Source organism: Chroicocephalus ridibundus, chromosome 6 (genome assembly GCF_963924245.1).
Source record: "Chroicocephalus ridibundus chromosome 6, bChrRid1.1, whole genome shotgun sequence".
NCBI classification, from domain to species: Eukaryota; Metazoa; Chordata; class Aves; order Charadriiformes; family Laridae; genus Chroicocephalus; species Chroicocephalus ridibundus.
The window spans coordinates 30605181-30626041 of record NC_086289.1 but is presented as its reverse complement, the minus strand read 5'-3'; the positions used below and the strand labels follow the sequence as shown (position 1 = coordinate 30626041).

The following is a 20861-nucleotide window of genomic DNA, read 5'->3' as shown; positions in this document are numbered from 1 at the left end:
ATTCCTACTGAACTCAGATATACTTTTGGTCAGAGCTTTAAGTAGCAACTTGAAACTGACGATTCGCCATTAAATCGTGAACACAGCAAGTCTTGCCATAGAACATCATCAAGTTGTTCTCCGTATTCCACACTCACAGTTCACCTCCCTCACTGCGGCCTCCGCGCTGGCTCTATCTCAGGGCTCAAGCTATGGATCACTCCATGTACAAGCAGGTTACGAACCAAAGCTTTCAACAGGCCTAGAAACAGCTATTTCAGGAAAATGCACTCGGCTCTTCCTGAGGCAAGCAATTCCGGGAAATCTGAGGTTATTGCAGACCAGGTAACACGCTATGTTGTCTCAGCAGTTGGCCTAGCCCTAAGGTTGTGGTAACTCTGCAGTGCACCTAAAAGATGGAAGACATTTGTTAAGCTTCACAGCTTTCCCACTTCAGTTAGGGGCAGAGAGCTTCTGGGTCATATTTCAGTCCTGAAAAAGGCTCTAGAAAAGCTAAAAGATACATTGCAAGGTTCCTGACACCGAGGAACTCGCTGATGCCAAGGGGGAGAGAAAAAGCAGCTCGGGATGAGAGCACACACGTTTTCCTGATGTCCCATGTGCCTGCGCTGTGCAGTTGGCGCCTGCATTACCTTTCTGCAGGCTGCCAGTAGGGGAGTTTCTTTGGTAGCACAGCCCTTGAAAACTGCCTGCCTGAAGGTCCAGCTTCAAGACCACAACAATAACACCCAGCCCACTAAGACAGCGGAACATAAGGCTTAGCAAGAAGCAGCATTTACAAGCAGGTGAGAAAAGGCCTTGTTTCTTTGCTCTGTGCTACCTCTGGTTAAGTGCTGGCATAAAGCATCCACTTTGGCCTCATACCCAAGCAAAGCTAATTGAGTTCAACTGTGAAGGCTCGTTAGCTACAGCACTTGCTCTATAAAACGCTTGTCTCAGAGGTCACCTCCTCCTAAAGAGGTTTCTTAGCGAAGCCATGTTTCTTCTCAAGAGGCAGGTAAGAGCTCCGGCCTTCTTTGTTGTTTTTATTGTGCTGGGTGCAGTGTAGTTATCAAGAGCTGTTTCAGCAGGGAGAATGCAAAGTAAACTCTTGGTTTGCATTGTTATCTACTGGGCAGTAAATTTCTTGTTTCTCCCTTGCCCTGCCTTCACACTGTTTCAGACCGGCTTAATTATTTACTTGTTTAATTATTTAAAAACTGAAGGCATGAGCTGTTGTATGGTAACTCTAATTACTGAACTAATTCACAACTGGCTGTTCAATTTATGTGCAAACAATGCTTGGTATGTGGTTTAATTTTAACACCGAAGAAAGTGCAGGTTCATCACATCTCTTCATTCTGCTAATTGCATACAAACATTACTTGGCGGGGGAAGGGGGAGGCTTGTCACTAATTAAAAATCCTGTAATAGGCAATGAGAGGAGTATTTAAACTGCTTGTTTCTAACTGTTGGCTAAATGTGTCCTGAGATCCTGGAGCACTCAAGTGTTTTGATGCTCCAATGGCAGCTGTTCTGCAACAGCAACTGTACCTCACCCAGAAACAACCAGTTCCTTATTTATTAGAGCAAATAAGGGAGCGGAGTCAGCCCCTGCTGTGCCTTGCCATCACCTCCGTCAGGAGACGTTAGCCCTGTTAGCGCATTTCCCCTCACCCACTAACTCCCCCAGGATTTTATCACATCAATCCTTCAAAACAAAGCTGTACGTAAGAGTCACTGCATGTGGCACATTTTTGCCTTATCAGTCGTAGGAACACCAAAGCACCAAAAACCGTACTGCGTAAATACCACCCTTTTTATTAATGATGACGTCCCTTCGTATAGCTTACCCTGTGCTGCCAGATTAACAGGCCCTGCCCTGTGCCGGTTGCTACCTAAGGCTCCCACTGGCTCCAGCCGGGGGATGCACGTGGAAAGACCGCAGCGCACAGCTCTATGGACACAGACTTTATTAGGCAGCGCTGTCATTGCAGCACACCCAACCAAACCAACCTGGCAGCACGGCGGGTATGGCCAGGGGACGTGAGCATGCCTCGTAGCTCTGGCCCAGGGCTAGCTGGTGAGCGTGTCAGGGAGATTCTATCTCGGTGGCCGTTCCGCTCACTTGCGGGTCCAACAAATATTGCTGCCTCTCCAGCGACTGGCTGGCAGGAAGGAAAGGGCCAGTCCAGCCACACGGTGGCAAGAGGTTCCTCCCCGGATAGCTTCCTTCGGTTTCACACTAATTGTAAATAAAATAGGAAAGGGCACCAGACAGATCTCGCAACTGATTTGATTGGTGACTATGCAAGCGTGTCCTCTGTCCGGCGCTGGCTGCCCCCTCAGAGGGACTGCCGGGCTACGGAGCCCTTCATGTGCTCCCAGTTGTTATAGAGAGCGTAGAGGCCGGTGAGCGTCAGACCTGCAATACCGCCTCGAGCTATCCCACGCACTCCACCTGAAAAAACAGAAACAGATTAAAACCCATTAAAGCTACATCAGGGGAAATGGTCAGCTGCAGCAACATGCAAGAAGCTGTTCAAATCCAGAAGCATCTCAACCAATCACAGTTTTTCTTTTTTAATAACTTTCCAGAAAGGGTACCTGTGTTAATTCTACCCTCCCCTCAAACTTGCTTTTGGGTCTTTGGAATTTTAAAACCTTTTGAAAAAAACTTCAAAAAGTATGGCAAGAATTTACTTGGACATACATTGAACAATTTTATTTATTCTTACTAGTATTAATCTTCAAAATTATCATCTTGCAATGGCAAAAATTGAGTCACACAGGCAATTTAAAAAAGATAATTATTTTTTTTTAACTGGTCACTCAAACCTTGAAGCTTCTGCAAGTTGTGAAGGTAAAAATACAGGGCAAGTTTGGATCCTACCAGCAATCAAAGCACCTGGCTGGGGCCAGGAGTCAGATGGCATCTCAACTCCATTCTGCCCCTGGGAGGGCTGTGGTGCACGGGGGCAGAAGCAGAGACTCCTGTTGCTTTTACTAAACAGCGGATTGTTTGTTTCTCAATAGGAGAAAGTGCCTTAGTGAAGCTCCCAGAATGCACTATAATTGCACAGGAAAACCTGAGAGTATGACCCTCAACGCTAGGAAAACTTCCCCAAGTTTGATTCTGCAATGTTTATCAATCCCAGCTGAAGCAGGTTAGATAATGTGTACAGTATATAGAACAAGGCCAGCTTCAGCTTACAGCTAGATAAAACCTGCCCGCTTTATGGGTAAAACTGACAGTGGAATTCAGGTTCTTCAAACGTGAAATGAAATGCATCTCAGTAATCAGTAATTTATTTTTTTCCTCCATTATGGGTCATAAAGTTTTCACACAGAATTGCGTTTAGGCTTGTAGTGGGGCAAGAAGCTGTTGGTTTCAGCCTGACTGAGACGGCGTTACCTGTGCTGCAACATTAAATGGATTTCATTGGAGTTGTTAAACCTGCTCACGTTGCCCAGGCACGTAATGAACCCAAGAAGCTGCAGAAGTGATAGCAGAAGTTGGACTTTGTACTAGAGATCATTTCTAGCCATAACTTCTAAAAATTTAATTGCCAGACTAGCTCTGACGATACGAGGGGTTTTGGGGATATAAGTCTGAGTTCAGTGCCCTAATTGTTAGGCCCTTGACAGGTCTAAGGAAAGCCATACTGTTTATGCACCTACGTGCCTAAATCAGGATTTGGGAACATGAACGTAGGACTTCTATTTTTGATAATTCATCCTGAGTTTTTCTGCACAAAAAGCTTTTCACATGAAGGGTTGCAGCTGGGTACACAGAACTAACCATGTGCGAACAGCTTCTGGCAAAAAGCCACAGGTGAAATGTAAGGGACACTTTGTGCAAAACAAATATTTGAGATAGTCTGTAAAAATGCTAACCCCTCATTACTTTTGGGGAAAATTAATAAAACATTAGAGCCTGATTTTCTGCTGTTCGTATTAGGAAGCAATTGCTCATAGAAGAAACCCCCAAAGAGGGCTCCTAACTATTCTAGTGTACAGGGAAATGCATGAAGCGTGGAACATCCTCATGGAGCGCAATGCAGCACAGAGCTATGACTGTTCCTGCACACTCTTCTCTCAGCCCCTAGGTCCCATCCCTCTCCCTTTCCCCTTAAAACCCTGTTATTCCTATGGAAGAAAGGTAGGTTGAAGGCTGATTGAGCCTGATTCCAGATTCTGTGAAGCCAGGACTGTACAAGAAAAGGTATCTTCATTAATTTGGATAGCTGAGTCTCTTTCTAGCATCCACGCAGTGCTGCTAAGTTGTACTCCTAACCCAAAAAATGTTGTTAATGTTTTCATGAGCTGAGGTCAGCCAGGTGAGGATGGCAGCTCTCAGTCCACTTACAAAGTATCAACCACCAGGCCTAAAGCAGTCTGGAGGTCTTGCAGGCAAATTAAGGACTGCTGAAGATGTTTCAGTGGAAGTCTGCTTCACAAACAGGAACTAAACTTGTGCAGTTGGTACAGATGCATTAATGAGCGAGTCAGAAATAAATCCAAGCAGAAAACATGCAAGAAATATTTCTCACCAGGTTCCCTATGCCTCTGCTACAAAATTTTACCAGTAATTTGTTTTGTGGCAATTGCAGCTGGTTTCTGAACTATCCACAGGAATTACAAAAAAAAAAGGGAAAGAAAAAAACTTTCCCTAACTGGTTAGATTTGCATTTGAGTAAATACCTCCAAGTCTGTGGCAGACTTCAAACAGTAACGCACTGTAGAACGCAGCCCAGTTGCTGGGCAGGAAATGTTAAGCCCTCTGAGAAGATTACCTTGCTTAAAAAAAAATGAAAATATTCTCCACTCCCATCCCAGCTGTGTTTGCGTGATAGAACATATTCCCACCCCTCCTCTGCAACCACTCCCTGCAAGCCCCTGATACCGAGTCTGCCTTGACAAACCTTGCTAGAAACATGGTCGTGAGCCTCTAATCTTGCATGTCTGAGGAAGATAGCTTAAAGTTCCAGCTGATAGACATTTCTGAAAGCAGGTATTTTGAGATCAGGCAACTTGCACAATAGTCGAGAAGCTGCTGCGGGTTTCCAAAGATATATCTGATGCCATCTAAATGAGAATTTAGTTCCCTGTTTGCCTTTAGCTGCTGCATCCTTTCACCATAGTCCTCCTCCTATGCATTTAAAATAGGTTTCGGAGCACACTATGCAATGACACTCAGCATTCTAATAGCACAGCTTTGCACGTCTCCGTGGCACGATCCACTCCTAACACTCAATTTGACTCATATAGTAGGTAAAGCCATTATCTGTATCACATAACATGAGGCCAAAATCTTCCTTAGAGACCTTACTGTCTCTGTTTTCAGAACATGTTACTCCACTATCCTGGGATAGCTCCCGGCATGTTTAAAGCAAGAACTATCCAACAACAAACATTAGAAATATCTTAACTGAAAACCCAGATGCACATACTTATGCCAAACAAGAGAAGCGTAGTAGTTAAGTTGTGATTAGTTTTCTGCCTTTCTATCTCCCTCTCAGATATTCAGAATGCAAACAGCTGCTCTTCCTTCAGGGCTTCCAGGAACAAAAATATTTTTAAATGGTTTAAAGGGCTTGACCTTCCAAATGTACAAGGCAACCTCAGTTTTACCCCAAATCCAAGCACAGTGGTAGTAACCAGACCTTCTGCACCATCGGGAAGATGTTTATTTGAACATCTGCGGGTGGTCCTATGTCAGTAGAAAATTCAGTTTCTCTCCTGCTGCTCCATGGGGGTCATTTTATGAAATCTTGTAAGTGTGGGCAAAGTCGGCGGGTACAGAAATTACTGAGGAAACTGATAAACTTATTTTTGGAAACAAGAAACATTCCAGAAAAGCACGTTCCACTTTTATACTGCTGCAGATATGACAGTATTGCGGTTAAAATACAGAAGCAACAAAGCTGGAAACAAGGAATGTTTTCTGTAGTTACTGCGCTGTGAAGGCTAAATTAGAAAAACAGTAAGAATTTACCATTTAATTTACAAGTTTAGAAGTATTAAAGCTGTTGAAATTACTCGAGTACTGCGCCCAGTTTTGGGCCCCTCATTACAAGGAAGACATCAAGGTGCTGGAGCGGGTCCAGAGAAGGGCAACAAAGCTGGTGAGGGGTCTGGAGCACAGGTCTTATGAGGAGCAGCTGAGGGAGCTGGGGGTGTTTAGCCTGGAGAAAAGGAGGCTGAGGGGAGACCTTCTCGCTCTCTACAACTACCTGAAAGAAGGCTGCAGCGAGGTGGGGGTCGGTCTCTTCTCCCAGGTAACAGGCAATAGGACAAGAGGAAATGGCCTCAAGTTGCACCAGGGGAGGTTTAGATTGCATACTAGGAAAAAATTTTACACTGAAAGGGAGTTATTAAGCATTGGAACCGGCTGCCCAGGGAAGTGGTTGAGTCACCATCCCTGGAGGTATTTAAAAGACAGGTAGATGTAGTGCTTAGAGATATAGTTTACTGATGGTTTTTGTCAGTATTAGGTTGATGCTTGGACTAGATGATCTGAAAGGTCCCTTCCAACCTAGGGAATTCTATGATTCTACTTTGCAAACATTATTAAAATTCCCTGTCTTCTCACTGAGTGAAAGCAGCAGCACCCGACTGACAGGAGACTACTTCAGCCACTGTAAGTGGCAGCAAAAACCCTGCAAATCCCTGCAGCATGGAGAACTCAGCTCACTGTTTCTGCTCAGCAGAGCCGGGCAGAAGGCAGCACTGCTCTCACTGGCCACATGTACTCTTAGACATTAGCCCTCAAGTAACAAAGAAAGCCTCAACAAGCCATTACCTGCAGCGCCTGCTTGTACTTTGCCCTTATCTCTTCCTTATTTCATACCCAAGCCAAAATCCTTTCACTAAACACCACTTGGTTAATAGTCCTACAGACTTGTTATGTTAAAAGCAGGTTTTAACAGAGGTTCTTAATTCCTACAATGCATGACAGCCCTGAACTTCAAAGTTAGGAAGCAAATCCTTTACTTGCTTTTCTCCAAATAATGCAGAAAAATAAGATACCGCAGGGCCACACCTGCAGCAGCCTGCAAAAAGCTCCTCCTCCCCCTCCCCACCAAACAGAAACAAGAAAAAAACCCAGTGTGGCCTGAAGAAAAACAGAGTGAGCCCAAAGGGAAGAGGATTTTACAGCCCAAGAAGCAGTTAGCTAACACAACTGCCCTGAACTCCTACACACTGAATGTCACAAAACTGATCTGGCCAGACTTTACTGCTAGCAATAAAACATTTAGCCCTTCAAATAATTCATAATGTATTGACTTTTCAGGGTTGTGTTCTGAGGTCTTAAAATGACAACTCCTCCCTTCAGCTATTGCTAGCCTGCAATTCCCTTCTTTTCAGATGAACACCATTTTACACCAAATTAAGTAACATCTATTGTGCAAAAGGATGAGATGCTTTATCAGGTTCCTAGAGAAGTACAGTAAACAAAGTAATTGAGTTTGTCCAAAGCATTACTTTATTTTTGTTCCTGTTTTCCCTGACCTCAAAAGGGAAAAAAAAATTATCTAAGAAAAAGAACATCTATAGCCTGTGTAACCCTCAGATAAGAGGTAAAGGTTATTTAACTTTTTTTGCTTACTGAAGTCTCTGTCAGGAATTTCAATGAGACATTAACAGCCGCCACACTGGGTCAGACCAAAGTCCCACCCAGCTCAGTATCTTTTTCACCAGTGATCAATACTGCATGCTTGAGGAGGAGCGCAAGATCCTCAGCCAGCTGAACCTTTGTGACCTGATGACTGGAACCACATACATTTTCATGGTGGGAGGGAGTAATAGTGACATAGTGCACAGTGACAATCGTCTCTTTGATTTTTTTGCTACTTTCAGTGACTAATACAATTATGAGAAAACAAAATAAAGATGCTTGAGTTAGAAAAGAGGTTGAAAACACATGCAAGTGGGCTAAAGATTTGTTTGTTTTAAGACGTGGTAGTATTTGTGCTTTGTAGCATTTCTTAGAAAAACCCTGGCACAGCAGATCTTAATTTCTGCCTTTCCTTGAAATTGAAGACTAAAGAATAATATCTTATTAAATGGAAAAGCCATCCTTGCGGACTTCAGGGTATCAGACTCCCTTTTAGCAGAACTCAAACAGGATTGACTAGGTTTCAACAATGCTTCTAGTACACACATCATTGGCAAAGGGACAGAAAGGGTTTTCTTTCATCTGTCACTCAACTTGTACCCAGAACAGTCAGTTATGAGCTCAAAACGCAGCTTCCATAAAGTTTCAAGTCTAGTGTAACAAGTTAATACTGCACTCACTGCACTACATTTGGGCTAAAATCTAGCAAGTAATCTTGGTATTACATTTCATTTCAAATAAATGTGAAAGCTAGAGATGAGTTTGGTCAAAGGGAGCGACTAGTATGCTGCTTCAGAGCTCCTCAAAGCAGTTTTACTTTCCAGCTCAATTCAACATGTGTTCACCTAAGCCATGCAGGATGCTGAAGCAGATTCCAGTAACACCTGATTGATAATGGCAAGCTAACAGCATCTGACTCACTCCAAGGAGGACCATCAGAAGTCCTGGGGACTTCACTGCTTTAGTCACTTGAAATGGGGAACTTTTGGTGGCTAACGCCATTTCCAGTGAACACAGGGGGGATGAACTTTCACAGTTCTCCCCTGCAGACTTTTTAATGCTTTTTCTATCTTCTCACACACCGGCTGTGTGTTAAGTAGCCTCGCACAATACTGCTCACAATCTAATGGCTTTAGAACGTGCGTATTTTGGAAAGCCTTTTTTCTGATTGCTGGCATTTTGGTAATGATTAACACCTCTACAAGGACAAATTGTGAAAACTGGGACCAGCTTGGGGCAACAAATCTCAGCCTTCAAAAAGTCTTCCCACTTATTTTTTTCCCCCTGTGCACTCATCCCCCTCAGCAAAGGCTTAATCACTTGTTTCAGAAATTCAGTCTAGGCTTTGTAGCACACACAAGAGTATTTTTCAGTGCAGCAGGATTGCTGATGCGACTCTGCCATCAGTTCTATGCTTAAACGTGAACCAGGAAGTCCTAATAAAAAACTGACATACTTTACACAGTTTCTTCTTAAATATGTTCCTGACCTCTTTACAAAACAGAGATGACGGAAGTGGGAAATCTGAGTGTTTGAACAGCACTGTCTTTGACTCTTGTATCTACCTTTTGCAGGTTACAGAAAAGCCTTGATATGAAATGACGTGTTTGTGGGAGTTTCCAGACAACACTAAAACATGGGGATTTATAATAGAAATGCCCCTGACTGCTTTCAAATTTTTCTTTTCTAATGCCAATGCAACGTGGAATTCTGTGCAGCACAGGAAATTATTACAATCTTAATATAACTCACAGATATGAACTGATCGTTTGCATATGGCTTAAACATTTAAGTTGTTTTTTTTTGGGAAATATATATTGATGCTGGGTAAAGGCATACTTTAGAGGGGAAGTTAGGGAAGCTTTACCACACAGAATTAGGAAGGGCATTCTGGCATAAGGTGACAGGAGAGGAAGCATGGGAGAAGCAGCAGGAGGGACAGAGCATGACAGGAAAAAAAGGAAAAGAAGATTGGAATTAAATTCTTCAAACAGATGTGAACAGCATCTTTTTCACTTCCAGAACTAATCCTTGACCTTTAAGGTCTACTGTGCCACTCAAATTCCCTGCATATTGTGAAAAATGTATTTCTTTTGAGACTTTGTGCATTACAGTTCATATGCATGACACATACTTGAAACACAATACTGTAATGCATACAGATTTATAGTCTGCATTTAGCTTTATCAGTGCTACTATTGGCTCAGTAGATGTTATGTTACAAAACAAAAGTCGCACTGTGCTCTGGTAAGAAAATTTTTTGTAGTGTCAGATGACTGTGCATGTGACAGGAGTATTTATGCATGGCTGCACTGCACCAAAGAAAGATTACACATAACGCCAGCTCTATACTTCTGAAAGGTAAGGGGGAAGCTTCTGCTGGAGTGTAAGATGTCAGTTCTCCTTCTTAATAACTTTGTACAGAAAACGTTAAGACTTCTATATTGCTACCCTATCCAGCTGCTGTTGGTAATCTGTTATATCACTTACGGAATCGCAAATAAGTAATTGATTACAAGTTATGTGCTCTTGCAAGGCTAAATGCACAAGCTAGTATTTATGAAGGCTGCTCAAGCCGATTGTTTTTGGTTTCGATTACTGTAGGCCAAGAGGAAAATAAGACTTCTCAAACTGTTTTGCCCCATACATAAAGCTGGCCTTCAGGAACACCTCTAAGACACCAAGGCCCAGTTAGATATGTAAAGTACATAGGTTAATCCTACAGTTATCTCCTCAGTAAATTACAGGTGAATCATATAGCCAAATCTTCATCGAGGTACTTAAAACTTATACTTTTTTCCTGTGGTAATGGCAATCTGTGGTACCCAGTAGTCCTCTAAAAAAGACGATCCCTCCAATTGTTGAGCTTGGAATACGTGTTAACAGGCATTTTGCTGATGAAGCTCAGACCCTCTCTTCTGCAAACAATTCAGTATGCATCAGCAAACTGCCCTTAAATCCATGCTGTTCTCAAATAACGGTGTTTGTTGGTTTTGACCACTGTGCAAAGACTAGAGTCCTACCCCAGGACAACAGTTTCACAAATAGCTAAGTAATAACTTTATAAATATATCAGTTTCTCTACGCAGTTAGGGTTTTTTTTGCAGCTCCAGGTACTATCACATTAATCACTTGTAATAACTTTCATCTTGGTGCCGTCAAGCTGTGTTCTGTGCACTCCTCCCCTCCTCTGCCCCCTTTCACTTGGAAGGCAGTGCCTGTTTGCCTGCATCCTCTCATGGACTTGAGAAACTATTGGTTTTACTCCTGCTCTACCTGAAAAATACGGCTAAGAATAAGCTGGGTATGTATTTTATACAATCGCACTACAAATCTGAGTAAACATTTGAGTGTTTATTCAGTGTGTATGTGTAACAGACATAATTTGTCTCTCATGATTACTGTTACTCCTGTGCAAGTTGGAAACAACCCAATTTAATTCAGCAGGATTTTTTTTTTGAGTGCAGGTTTTCCTTAAGTAGTCTTAATTGTGTGGAAAAACAATGTGTGGGTTAGGTCTCAGTTCCTAGTGCACCATTTTTACACTGCCAGTTTTCAGAGCAGGACAGTATTTAGTAAAAGTAATGAGAAACCTAGTAACTAGGATAAAGCGCAAGAAAAGGAAAACTAGAAATATTTTGCTACTCTACCAGTGCTTTTGTACAGCATTCCTGTCAAGGTTCCAGCTGCTATGGTGTTCAGGTCATCTTCTGCACCTCGTGTTTTTTCAATTATGACTCCGAATGCACTGTAAAGTAGAGCTGGGAAAGAAACATAGTAAAAAAAAAATTAAGTTAAAACTGCCATTCTGTGAGACACAAGGCTTAGAATCCAGGCGCGGTGTAACTATTTAGGCTATACTTCCAAAGCACAGATTTTCTTTTTATTTAAACAGGGGGAATCTTCTGCAAAATCCCATCTTCGGTGTTTTTTTCCAGACCTATTCCTATTTTATAGATACTCTTTCTTTCTGTAGCTATAGTTTGGTTACAAAGTAGCATTCTTCATGACATCTACTACTGCCTCAAGACAGGATAAATACCCGATATAAAGCACTGACTGAAGCTTCAAGCCCATTTGGCTAATTCAAATCTGTTAAAAAAAACTTTTGAGGGTTTAACTTTGTGCTGACAGGTTTTATACTGTCTTTTGTGGATGGCATGAAACTAAACTCAAACACTTTCTAGTACTAGAGAAAATTGTTGCCCATAGGCAACTGAAATGAAAGTTAGCATTCAGATCATGTTATCAAGGGCTGGAGTACAATGGGCTACCTTTCCCTTAAAAATGACTATTAGATTGCTTGGGATTTGACATTTACAGCTGCTCCACCTCTGCCTGCATATGAAAACTTTGTCCCTGGAGGGCCTTTTGCTTTGGGAGAACTTCAGGGACTGTCCTGGAAAGGATTAGAAAGAGAAATGTGTGGGGTTTTAATATGGATGCATATATAATCTATATGTTTTGGTGAAGGGAGAAGTCGCCTCTATCCTTGCCCCTCATGATATAATCATATTTCATGCTGACAAAGAACAGTAAAGTATGTTACCGTTTTAAAGTGACAAAGCCACCATGCCACTGCAATTCATCCTTTGTCCTCCAAGAATTTGAAATCTTTATTTCTGCTAAAAAGCTCTTAAAATCCTTCATAAGCAACCATAATAATGACGATGAGTTGAACAGTAGCATTGTTCTCCATTCGGTATAGACATTGGTATTTTACCTTGTCTTTAGCACCGCGTGGTATTAACAATGAGGGGAAGGAAGAGCTGAATTCAACATTTTTTAAAAACAGTTTAACACAGATGTTGCTACCTCTGTTCAGGAACAGAATGACAAAAATTGTCAGTAGTGACAAAAGGAATCTTTGAGGTACAGAAATGCTGCACAAGGAAAGTAAGATGCAAAAATACTTCTGCTCCTTGAAAGGAACTTCTCTGGTAGTTAGGACAAGGCAGAGCTATACCAAATCCCAAAATAAGAAGTTCTGGTTAACTCTGTGACTTGGGAGGTCATATTTTATAAGAAAAATAACAGTTTGCTACTGGAATGCACAAACATTTTCTTGAGTAATCTTTCTTCAAACACAGCTGAAAAAACCTGTTAATGTGTCACTTAACCTGAAACCTTGAACTGCAGTGTGCCTGCATCTCAGTTTTCACGCGCATTTTGATTAGATTTGGAATAGAAAATAAAACCACAAAACAACAAAAAACCCCCTCCCACCAGAAAACTCGCTAGGCACTATGCATCTCTTATGAAAAGTGCCATTCTCACTGCAGCTCAGAAACCCATCTCTAACCATGGCCTCTATATTATGCCTTAAACGCTGATGTCTTGAATTAAATGGCAAGCTAATGTACTCTTTAGGAATAAGGCTGAAATAAAATGTAATAAATGCAACTCAGCTTATGCTTGGATGCATTTTTCAAAATTCAAATACATATAAACTGGGTTATAGCATGATGTAATCTCTGTTTTGAATATTGCTTATTCTTCTTTTATTACCACTTTGTGGGGCAATGAGTTCCATCATTAATCTTCTTCAAAATAATTTCATCAGTTTTTGATTTCTCCTTTCAAAGTAACTGAGCATCCTTTGGTCTTTTGAGATTGGGGGCGTGGAGAAGCCAAAGAGCTTGTATTCTCTAGGGCATTAGTTATTCCTCTGACTCTTATGAAATCATCTGAAGTTGTTTTTTCTGAGGCAACTGATACGATTTTATTTCCCAGCTCCCCTCCCCCACCAAACCTCGCTTCACAGAAGTTTCTTTCTCATACATCAAGCTTTTGATCATTTTCTTTTCTCTTTTTTCTAACCCATATTAGTTACAAGCAATGTTTAGATTTAAAGTGGGTGGTATCATATGTGATTTTTCTAGCTAAACTACCATCATAAAAGGATAAATGTGTAGTCACTATCACATTTCTTCTACAGATAAATATTTTGTTGACTCTTTAACTGGAAACAGATATCAGGCAATTGCTCACATGACCACTGAGTCTCTTCTTAGGTTATTAAAGTTATTTCAGAAGTATTCAATTATATTTATTATTATTTATTAACAAGTAAGCATTATCTGTAATATTCAGTTATTCCTGTTATTCCAGTGCTAGAGTTCTTGTTTGTAATATACTAAAAATTTTGTGTTTTAATTAACAGGTTTTGGGCTACTTACACTTCAAATCCTATTTTAGCCCTTAATTTCCTTTTCAGTGTCTAGTGAAATGCCCTCATGTCCTAAGTAAAAAAACTTGCAGTTTTTCCTAATGGATTTCATAATGAAAATCTAGAGAATATGCTTTCCCATCAAACAGTTATATATTTGAATTGTTTTCCCTACAAAATAACGAGTTTACTTACCCAGAGATCCCAGTGTATTAGCCCATAATGCTCCTTGCCTTGTCACCATATTTAGAATTCTATAAAGGAGATCAAAAGGTGTTAAAACCTTTAGCTCTCTGTGTTCACCCTGAGGCAGTGTTTATGATAGTAGGTGGTAATGTGTTTACACTATACATTTGATTAATAAAACTAGAATAATGAACGAAAAGCCCTTCAAAACAAAACAGTAAGGAAAAGCCACAGCCTGGGAATACATAATCTCCTCTGTCACCTATTACAAATAGTAACGCAGGCAATGCTGAAGGCAAATATTTAGTCCTGTCAAGTCTTAAGAAAAATCTTTCTCTCTTTTCAAGTTAAACTTGCCCCTTACCAAGAATCCAACCTCTTCCCTTCAAATGACTTTCTAACCCTAGCTGATAGATGTTCCTTACATGGTGACTACACATAGTTACTGAGAATGACTGATATACTTATGCTGACTTAAGTGGGTAAAAGACCTCCAAGAAAGCCAGTGCTCTTCTAGAAGGTGCGAGCAACACAGGGACCATGTGCCAGGCAGCAAGGTGACGCCTGAATGAATGGCGTGGGTATTAAAAGTAAGCCTGAACTAAATCAAGTCAGGAAGAAAAGAGGTAAACTTTTGCACTTCCGTTTGTCAAACTTAGCACCCAACAAAAGGTAAAGCTCCCTGAGCATGTTTGTCTGTATGCTTCCAGACTAGCACTAAAGAGGGAAAGCAAATCTTTAGTGCGCTCTCAGGGAAGCACAATGCCGCTTCTTTTTGGCATCAGCTGTCTCCAGAACGGTGACAACAGCAGCCAGAAGAAATGACTGATCTTTATCTCCCAGCAGTGTAACACTATCACAGGCACAGTACTGCTCTGGACAGCTGACTACCACTGGAACTTAGTTTATCATTTAAAGCAATGAAAGCGTCACACATTGTGTTCCTTCTGACTTGATTTCATTTTCCACTATTTTTCCTCTTTTATTATTCTCATTAGCAGACACAGGCCATTACTGAATATGGTAAGGCATAGGAACTAAACAATAATGGAAAACTTCATTTTGAAACAAGAGAAAAAAATCCTAAAGGGAGGGTATTGACAATGTCCACCCTAATTACAACCCTCACCCCCATTTTGTTAACATTACATCAATTCTGAATTGATGAAAAAATTCATAATATTTAATGACAGGGAATTAACAGCAAAATTAAAAATTCATATAAAAAATAATATCTGTGTACTTTAAGGATAAATTTGAAGGAAATTCTAGCTAGGCAAGTCTCTTCCCTGCATCTGATTAGGAAAACATGGAACTTGATACACTGTTTCAAGGTGATGACCTTCAACAGGCCTTTTCCCTTGAAGGGCATGGACTAACAGCAGCATGTGCCCTGACTGCCACCTGCTGGGCTGGACCCATCAAAGTTCGCACTTAACACCATGTTTTTGTCTGACTTGGCTCATTCCGAATACATAAAGTAGAATTCCGTTCATCTAGAACATTATGGAAGAGTCATAATTATAATGGGCAATATTTTGGTTCTAGCTCTAGAGATGGTGAAGAAGGGGATGAAAAATGCAGAAACAGAATTTTACAGGGAGCAGAGCCAGTACAAACCGTACTGGGAAATATTAATTTCCTCTAAAACTCCCTTCTTACAAAGCATTGTGAGTGCAAATAGTTTCCCCCAGTTATTCCACTCCTCTAGTTTCCTATGTCTCCTTCACAGGCACTTAAGTTTTCTTATAGTTATGTCTAAACTAGCAATAATTCTAGGAGGAGAAGTATACTGCAGGAAAAAAAGTGTTCCTATTTTTACTGTGTTCTTTCATTTGGGTCAGGAAAAAACATGGGAATGCCAGGGGTGTTTGTGGGTGCCGTAATCCAGAACAACTTCCACCACGCGACGCTTGCTCAGCAGCCTGCACCAATGTCATCCCCAATGCAAATCCAGGCAGGCCCAGCTTCTGCATTTTAATCTCTTCCTGGTTTTGAAAAGTTTGGGAAAGAAGAGAGAACTCGCTCTCAGGTAAGTGACAGCAACAAATAGCTCAAAGTAAACTGTGCTGCTTCTGGGAATATTTCAACATATAAACCCACAGTTTTGACTTTGAAGTAGATTACTAGTAAATATCAAAGCAGTAAGTTATTCTCAAATATTTAAGGTCAGTCAAAAGACATACCAATACTAAATGAAAAGCTAAAAGCTGTAACTGAACATCATTATAACTAAAAACATTTTGTAAATTGATGAAGACAAACACTGGCTGTCATTTGTCCTCACTAAAGGCATAAAAATACATTTATGTTTGCAGTATATTCAGATCTAACATTCTACAAGCTGGAAGAAACAACTCTGTGACTAAAGTGTAATTTTTTTTGAGATTAAACACTTACTGTACATTTCTAGGTTTTGACCACACCATATTCTGCGTCTCCTTCAAGCCAAGTCGTAAACCATTCAGCGCACCAAATGCTGCCCCTAGTTAGCATAATATCAGTTATTACTTTTTAAGAAGAAAAAGGAACAATACTAGAAGCACATGCTGAGAATAGACTTCAGTGTATTGACTGAAGTCAAATAGCTGTTTACGTAAGACTAGGTTGCAGAACAAGACACTTACAATCTCGTCAATTACTGTAGTACATAGGTGTTACCTGGGCAGCTGGGAAAAGTGAAAAACACAGCCACCCACCTGTCATACAACATCCTCCAATGGTAAAAAAGGCCAGCTCAAATCTGCCCCGAGTTTTGTTGGCTCCTGTGGGCAAGATAAACTCATCTGTATCCTGAGGGAAAAGAAAACAAAACAAACGCTTTTGTATTTTCCAAGCGTATGTGCTTCAAAGTGTAGGCCATATTAATTTTTTTCTTTAATACACACAATGAACTAAAGAAAAGACAGATACAAACACTGTTTCTGGAAAACTGTTGTCTACGCTAGTGCAGAGATGGAATATACTACATGTATACTTTAGTAAGAATGAAAAAAGACTTAAAAAAGATAAGCTGAGAGCTTTTTTTTTTTCCCTAGCTGTCCTAACTTTTTATAATTACATCAGGCAGCCAAGGAACTTGCATTGTGTGGGTTGTTGTTTGTTTGTTTTTAAATTACTATTTGCTTAATTATTTATTATATCTTGTAGGAGGCAATACAAGACTCACTGCCCTCTAAAAACCTTTCAGTTTGATTACACAGCAGTCTTTCCCCACTGAGCACCCTATACTGATACAGTAACACATTACGGTTTCCCACTACTCTGACACGAAAGCAAAAATGCCTTGTATGAAAAGAAGTGTTTCCTTGCACTGAAATAAGTGACCTACTTTGAAGACATGAAAAAAGCAAGGAATACACTTAAAACTAGTGATGATCAGGCATGAAATATGTGAGCTTGGTAGTTTTTTACTTGTGCATCTTTCTCCCACAGGGACAGGCTTGTGTTCTCATAAATCAGATTGGTCTAAAAAGCTAAAGAAATGGGCTGTTAGCTCGGGTATGTGTAGTGATCAGGTAGGCCAAAGCACTTTTTCAATGAGACACTGACACGATGCACACGTGTTGATAAGGTACTAAAGCAGTAAGATCTCCCTTTATGCTTCTGTGCTTTCCAGTCATAGTACCCCCATTTAATTGGTATATATGACCGCAACAACTTCAGGCTCAAGTAATTGCATTCTAAGGGGTTTTCTTAGTCCATACTTGGCAATAAATGTAGATGGCAATAGAGAAAAAAATACACAGCTTCTAAAATTGTGAATAGTTTATCAATAAACTGAACCTATAATATGGTTCCTGTCTTCCCTGTTACTAGGTATTTGGAGAAATGCAGTGTGTACACTAGTTAGCCTTTTCTAACAGTTTGTCCAAAAAGTCAAGATGAAGGAGTCATTGTCTGTATGTAACCTCTATGTTTCTACGGAGACAACAACCTAGGAACGCCATCCTCTAGGTTTCTGGCAAAGGCTGGCATGCTATTTTATAATGCATACCTGCTGAAGGTAACAAAAGCGTTGCAGAAAACACACTGTTTTGTGCCTGCATTAATGGACCAACAAAGAAAGTGGGTTTTAAAGTCATGAGTACCTTAGGACCATATATTATTACGGGAAGGCCAGGACGAAAATGTAAGATTCTCAACAATAAGGCTGACTTTCCCTCTGCATTCTGAAAGCAAATGGATGGTCTTTAAACACAGGAGACCCTCACCCCTCCATGCAAACCTCCACAGACCAACCAGTTTTAAAGGCTAATAATTTAAGTTGTATTTAAAAATATTAGCTACATCTTTTTCTTTGAATTTTTAGAATCACAGAATGGTTAAAGTTGCAAGGGACCTGCAGAGACCGTTTAGTGCAACCCCCCTGCTCAAAACAGGGTCAGCTGGCGCTGGTTGCTCAGGGTCATACCTGGCTTTTGTGTATTTCCAAGGATGGAGACCACACAGCTTGTCTGGGCAACTTGTTCAAGTAAAAAAAAAATTTCCTTGCATTTAAATGGAATTCCCTTTTAGTTCAATGTACTTGCTAGTGCTAAACATAAAGAGCAGGGAAGTGTTACAACCCAAACTGGAGCCTCTAGTGTCACGTGAATAGGTATTTTTAGAACTGTTTTATAAGTTACTCAAGACGCTAATGCCAACACCTTCTTTTCTTTTAAAGCAAGATTGTTTTCCTTCTTTTTTTTAAATCTATTAGTATACACACATTTTGTTCCAAAAAATCTGTTATACCACTTTTAACACCAACATTTAGTTAGTACAGATATACTGTACTAACTAAACACGACAACTTCAGAGGCTATTTTTGGAAGAGGTATAAATAATCACTTAGGATTTTTTCGACCACTCAACAACAGCAGGCAAGATAATCATGCTAGTGAATCCACTTCAGAGGCATATCCCGTTTGCTACCATTATGGGAATGTTACGTTGTAATCTTGACTACAACAGCTTCCAGAGAAAAAGAAATATAAAAAACAGCCCCCAGAACTGCATTCAGAGCTTTCCACTTACAAAAGAAGTAGTCACCTAGCATACCATGAAACAAAAGGCACACAGATGGGCAGATACAACTGTTGACCTTCAGTGCTACTTCTGCAAAATTTAATGTTCTCAGATAATATTTTCTATATATTTATATATATGGCTTAAATTAACTAAATAAAATCATTAAGACATGCATCTGTATTGGATTAACTTAAACCTTTCCAGCTATAGTTAATATTGCTGAGAAAGGAAAACCTTACAGGATTTTAAATTATTTTATTTTCCTTACAGTGGCCTACAGGCCATCATGTTATGTTAACTAATATAAAGCTGCGTGAGTACGGTAGCTACATTATTCTGTAGAATAAAAAGGAAAGTTCTACTTCATTATGGTCTCCAGCTGGGAAAGCACATAAGGAAAGGGGTGTGAAATTTGCTGCTGCTGTGATGACAGCACATACAATGACAAAGCCTGTATCAGGTCTGGGGTTTGGCTGAACACCTCTGTAAACTGATCGACCTCATCACAGCACAGAAAACTAATCCTTCAAAAGACTCTAGAGTTTCTGGCTGCTCTTACTGATTGAAGGGGATCAGAGGAGGGTGTGACAAGTGCCCAAACTTGTGCAACAGTGTGTGGGGCTGTATGTCTCAGAGTAGGGAGGGAGACCTCCTCTATTCAATAGCAGCGGGCTTATATTGACACAACAGTCTTACTCTCTGTATTAAAACTGGTTTTCTTCTACATGCCATGGCACTGCAAGCTTTTGTTATGATGAATACTGAAAAAAACTGTTCCTTTCAACTGTTCATCAGTTCAAGACTTCATTACACACCGCACAGCACTGCAGGATTTTTGAGGTCGTGGCATATGACCACACAAACAATGGAATCGAATTCAATACAATAAAAACAAGCCACCTTCTCACCTGTACTAGATACCTGGGATCCAAGTTTAAATACGGGGACAAAGGGCTCATTCCGGTAACTGAAAGGAAAAGAAACGAATACTTTAACATCAATTTCCCTAGTAATAATTTCGTGTGTAGTAAGTTAAAAAAGGGGCAGACCTCCTGAAAATTCCACCGTTAAGTTGCATAACTGATTAAAACACGCACTGACACACACACACACGTTTTCAGGAAGCGGGACAGGAGCGGTACGGATGGGATGGACGCGACGCCTCTAACGAGACGCCGCCACGGGCCTGGTGGTGGCGGAGGCTCCTTCCCCTCTCCCACCGCCGGCAGGGGCAGCGCCGTGCCTCGGCTTCCCGCCGGCCGGCACAGCCCCAGCCCGCTGCCGCCGTGGCCCCGCAGCGGCCGGGCTCGGCCGTACCGCGCCATGTTGATTTGCGAGACCGGCGCCGCCGCCACCCCCCGGGCCCGGCCCTGCCCCGCCACCCGAGCCCCGCCGGTGGCCCCTGCGCGCCGGTACTCACGCGGCACCCCGGCCAGGTCGGCGTGGGAGTACCCTACCCCCCCAGCGCCGAAGAGGCCGCCGAGGCCGGTGCCCTTGGAGTTGCCGCCGCCCTCCATGGCGCCGCCGGGCCCCGCGCCCGCCGCCCGCCTCAGCCGCCGCAGCAACGGCGACCTCCGCGCGACGCCGTAAAGCGCGCCGCGCTGCTTTCCGGCCCGCGCGGCGGCGGCCGGCGGGGGAGGAGCGCGGTCGCCATGGTGAGGGGGGTGAGGCGGGCGGGGAGCCATTTTGCTGCGAGCCGCGGAGGCAGCCCCCGGCCCCCCTCGCTGGACGTGGCTCGGTCCCGGCCCCGCTGCTCATCCCGCCCAGGGGGCGGCCGGCGGGACGAGCCCGGCGCTGCGGGCCGGAGGATGCGGAGGAGCAGAGTCGCCGTCGCCGCATCGTCGCGCCGTCCCCGGGGGGCGGCTGCCGCCTGGCCCCGGCGGCCGCTGGCGG

The 20861-nt window shown here is 42.0% G+C and overlaps 1 protein-coding gene and 1 non-coding gene across 2 annotated transcripts; both read right to left on the bottom strand.

Moving 5' to 3' along the window:
- Nucleotides 1-1935: 1935 nt before the first annotated feature.
- On the bottom strand, nucleotides 1936-20683 carry LOC134516942 (mitochondrial import inner membrane translocase subunit Tim23). Its single transcript, XM_063337808.1, has 7 exons — nucleotides 20389-20683; nucleotides 19877-19935; nucleotides 16655-16748; nucleotides 16356-16440; nucleotides 13965-14023; nucleotides 11251-11361; nucleotides 1936-2440 (listed from the first exon to the last, which is right to left on the bottom strand). Exons 1-7 carry the CDS (start codon nucleotides 20651-20653, stop codon nucleotides 2325-2327), a joined length of 789 nt encoding a protein of 262 aa, XP_063193878.1. The 5' UTR covers nucleotides 20654-20683; the 3' UTR covers nucleotides 1936-2324.
- Nucleotides 14651-14853, bottom strand: LOC134518053 (small nucleolar RNA SNORA74). The gene has a single exon (XR_010071848.1). It is a non-coding gene; the product is annotated as a small nucleolar RNA SNORA74 (small nucleolar RNA).
- Nucleotides 20684-20861: the final 178 nt, after the last annotated feature.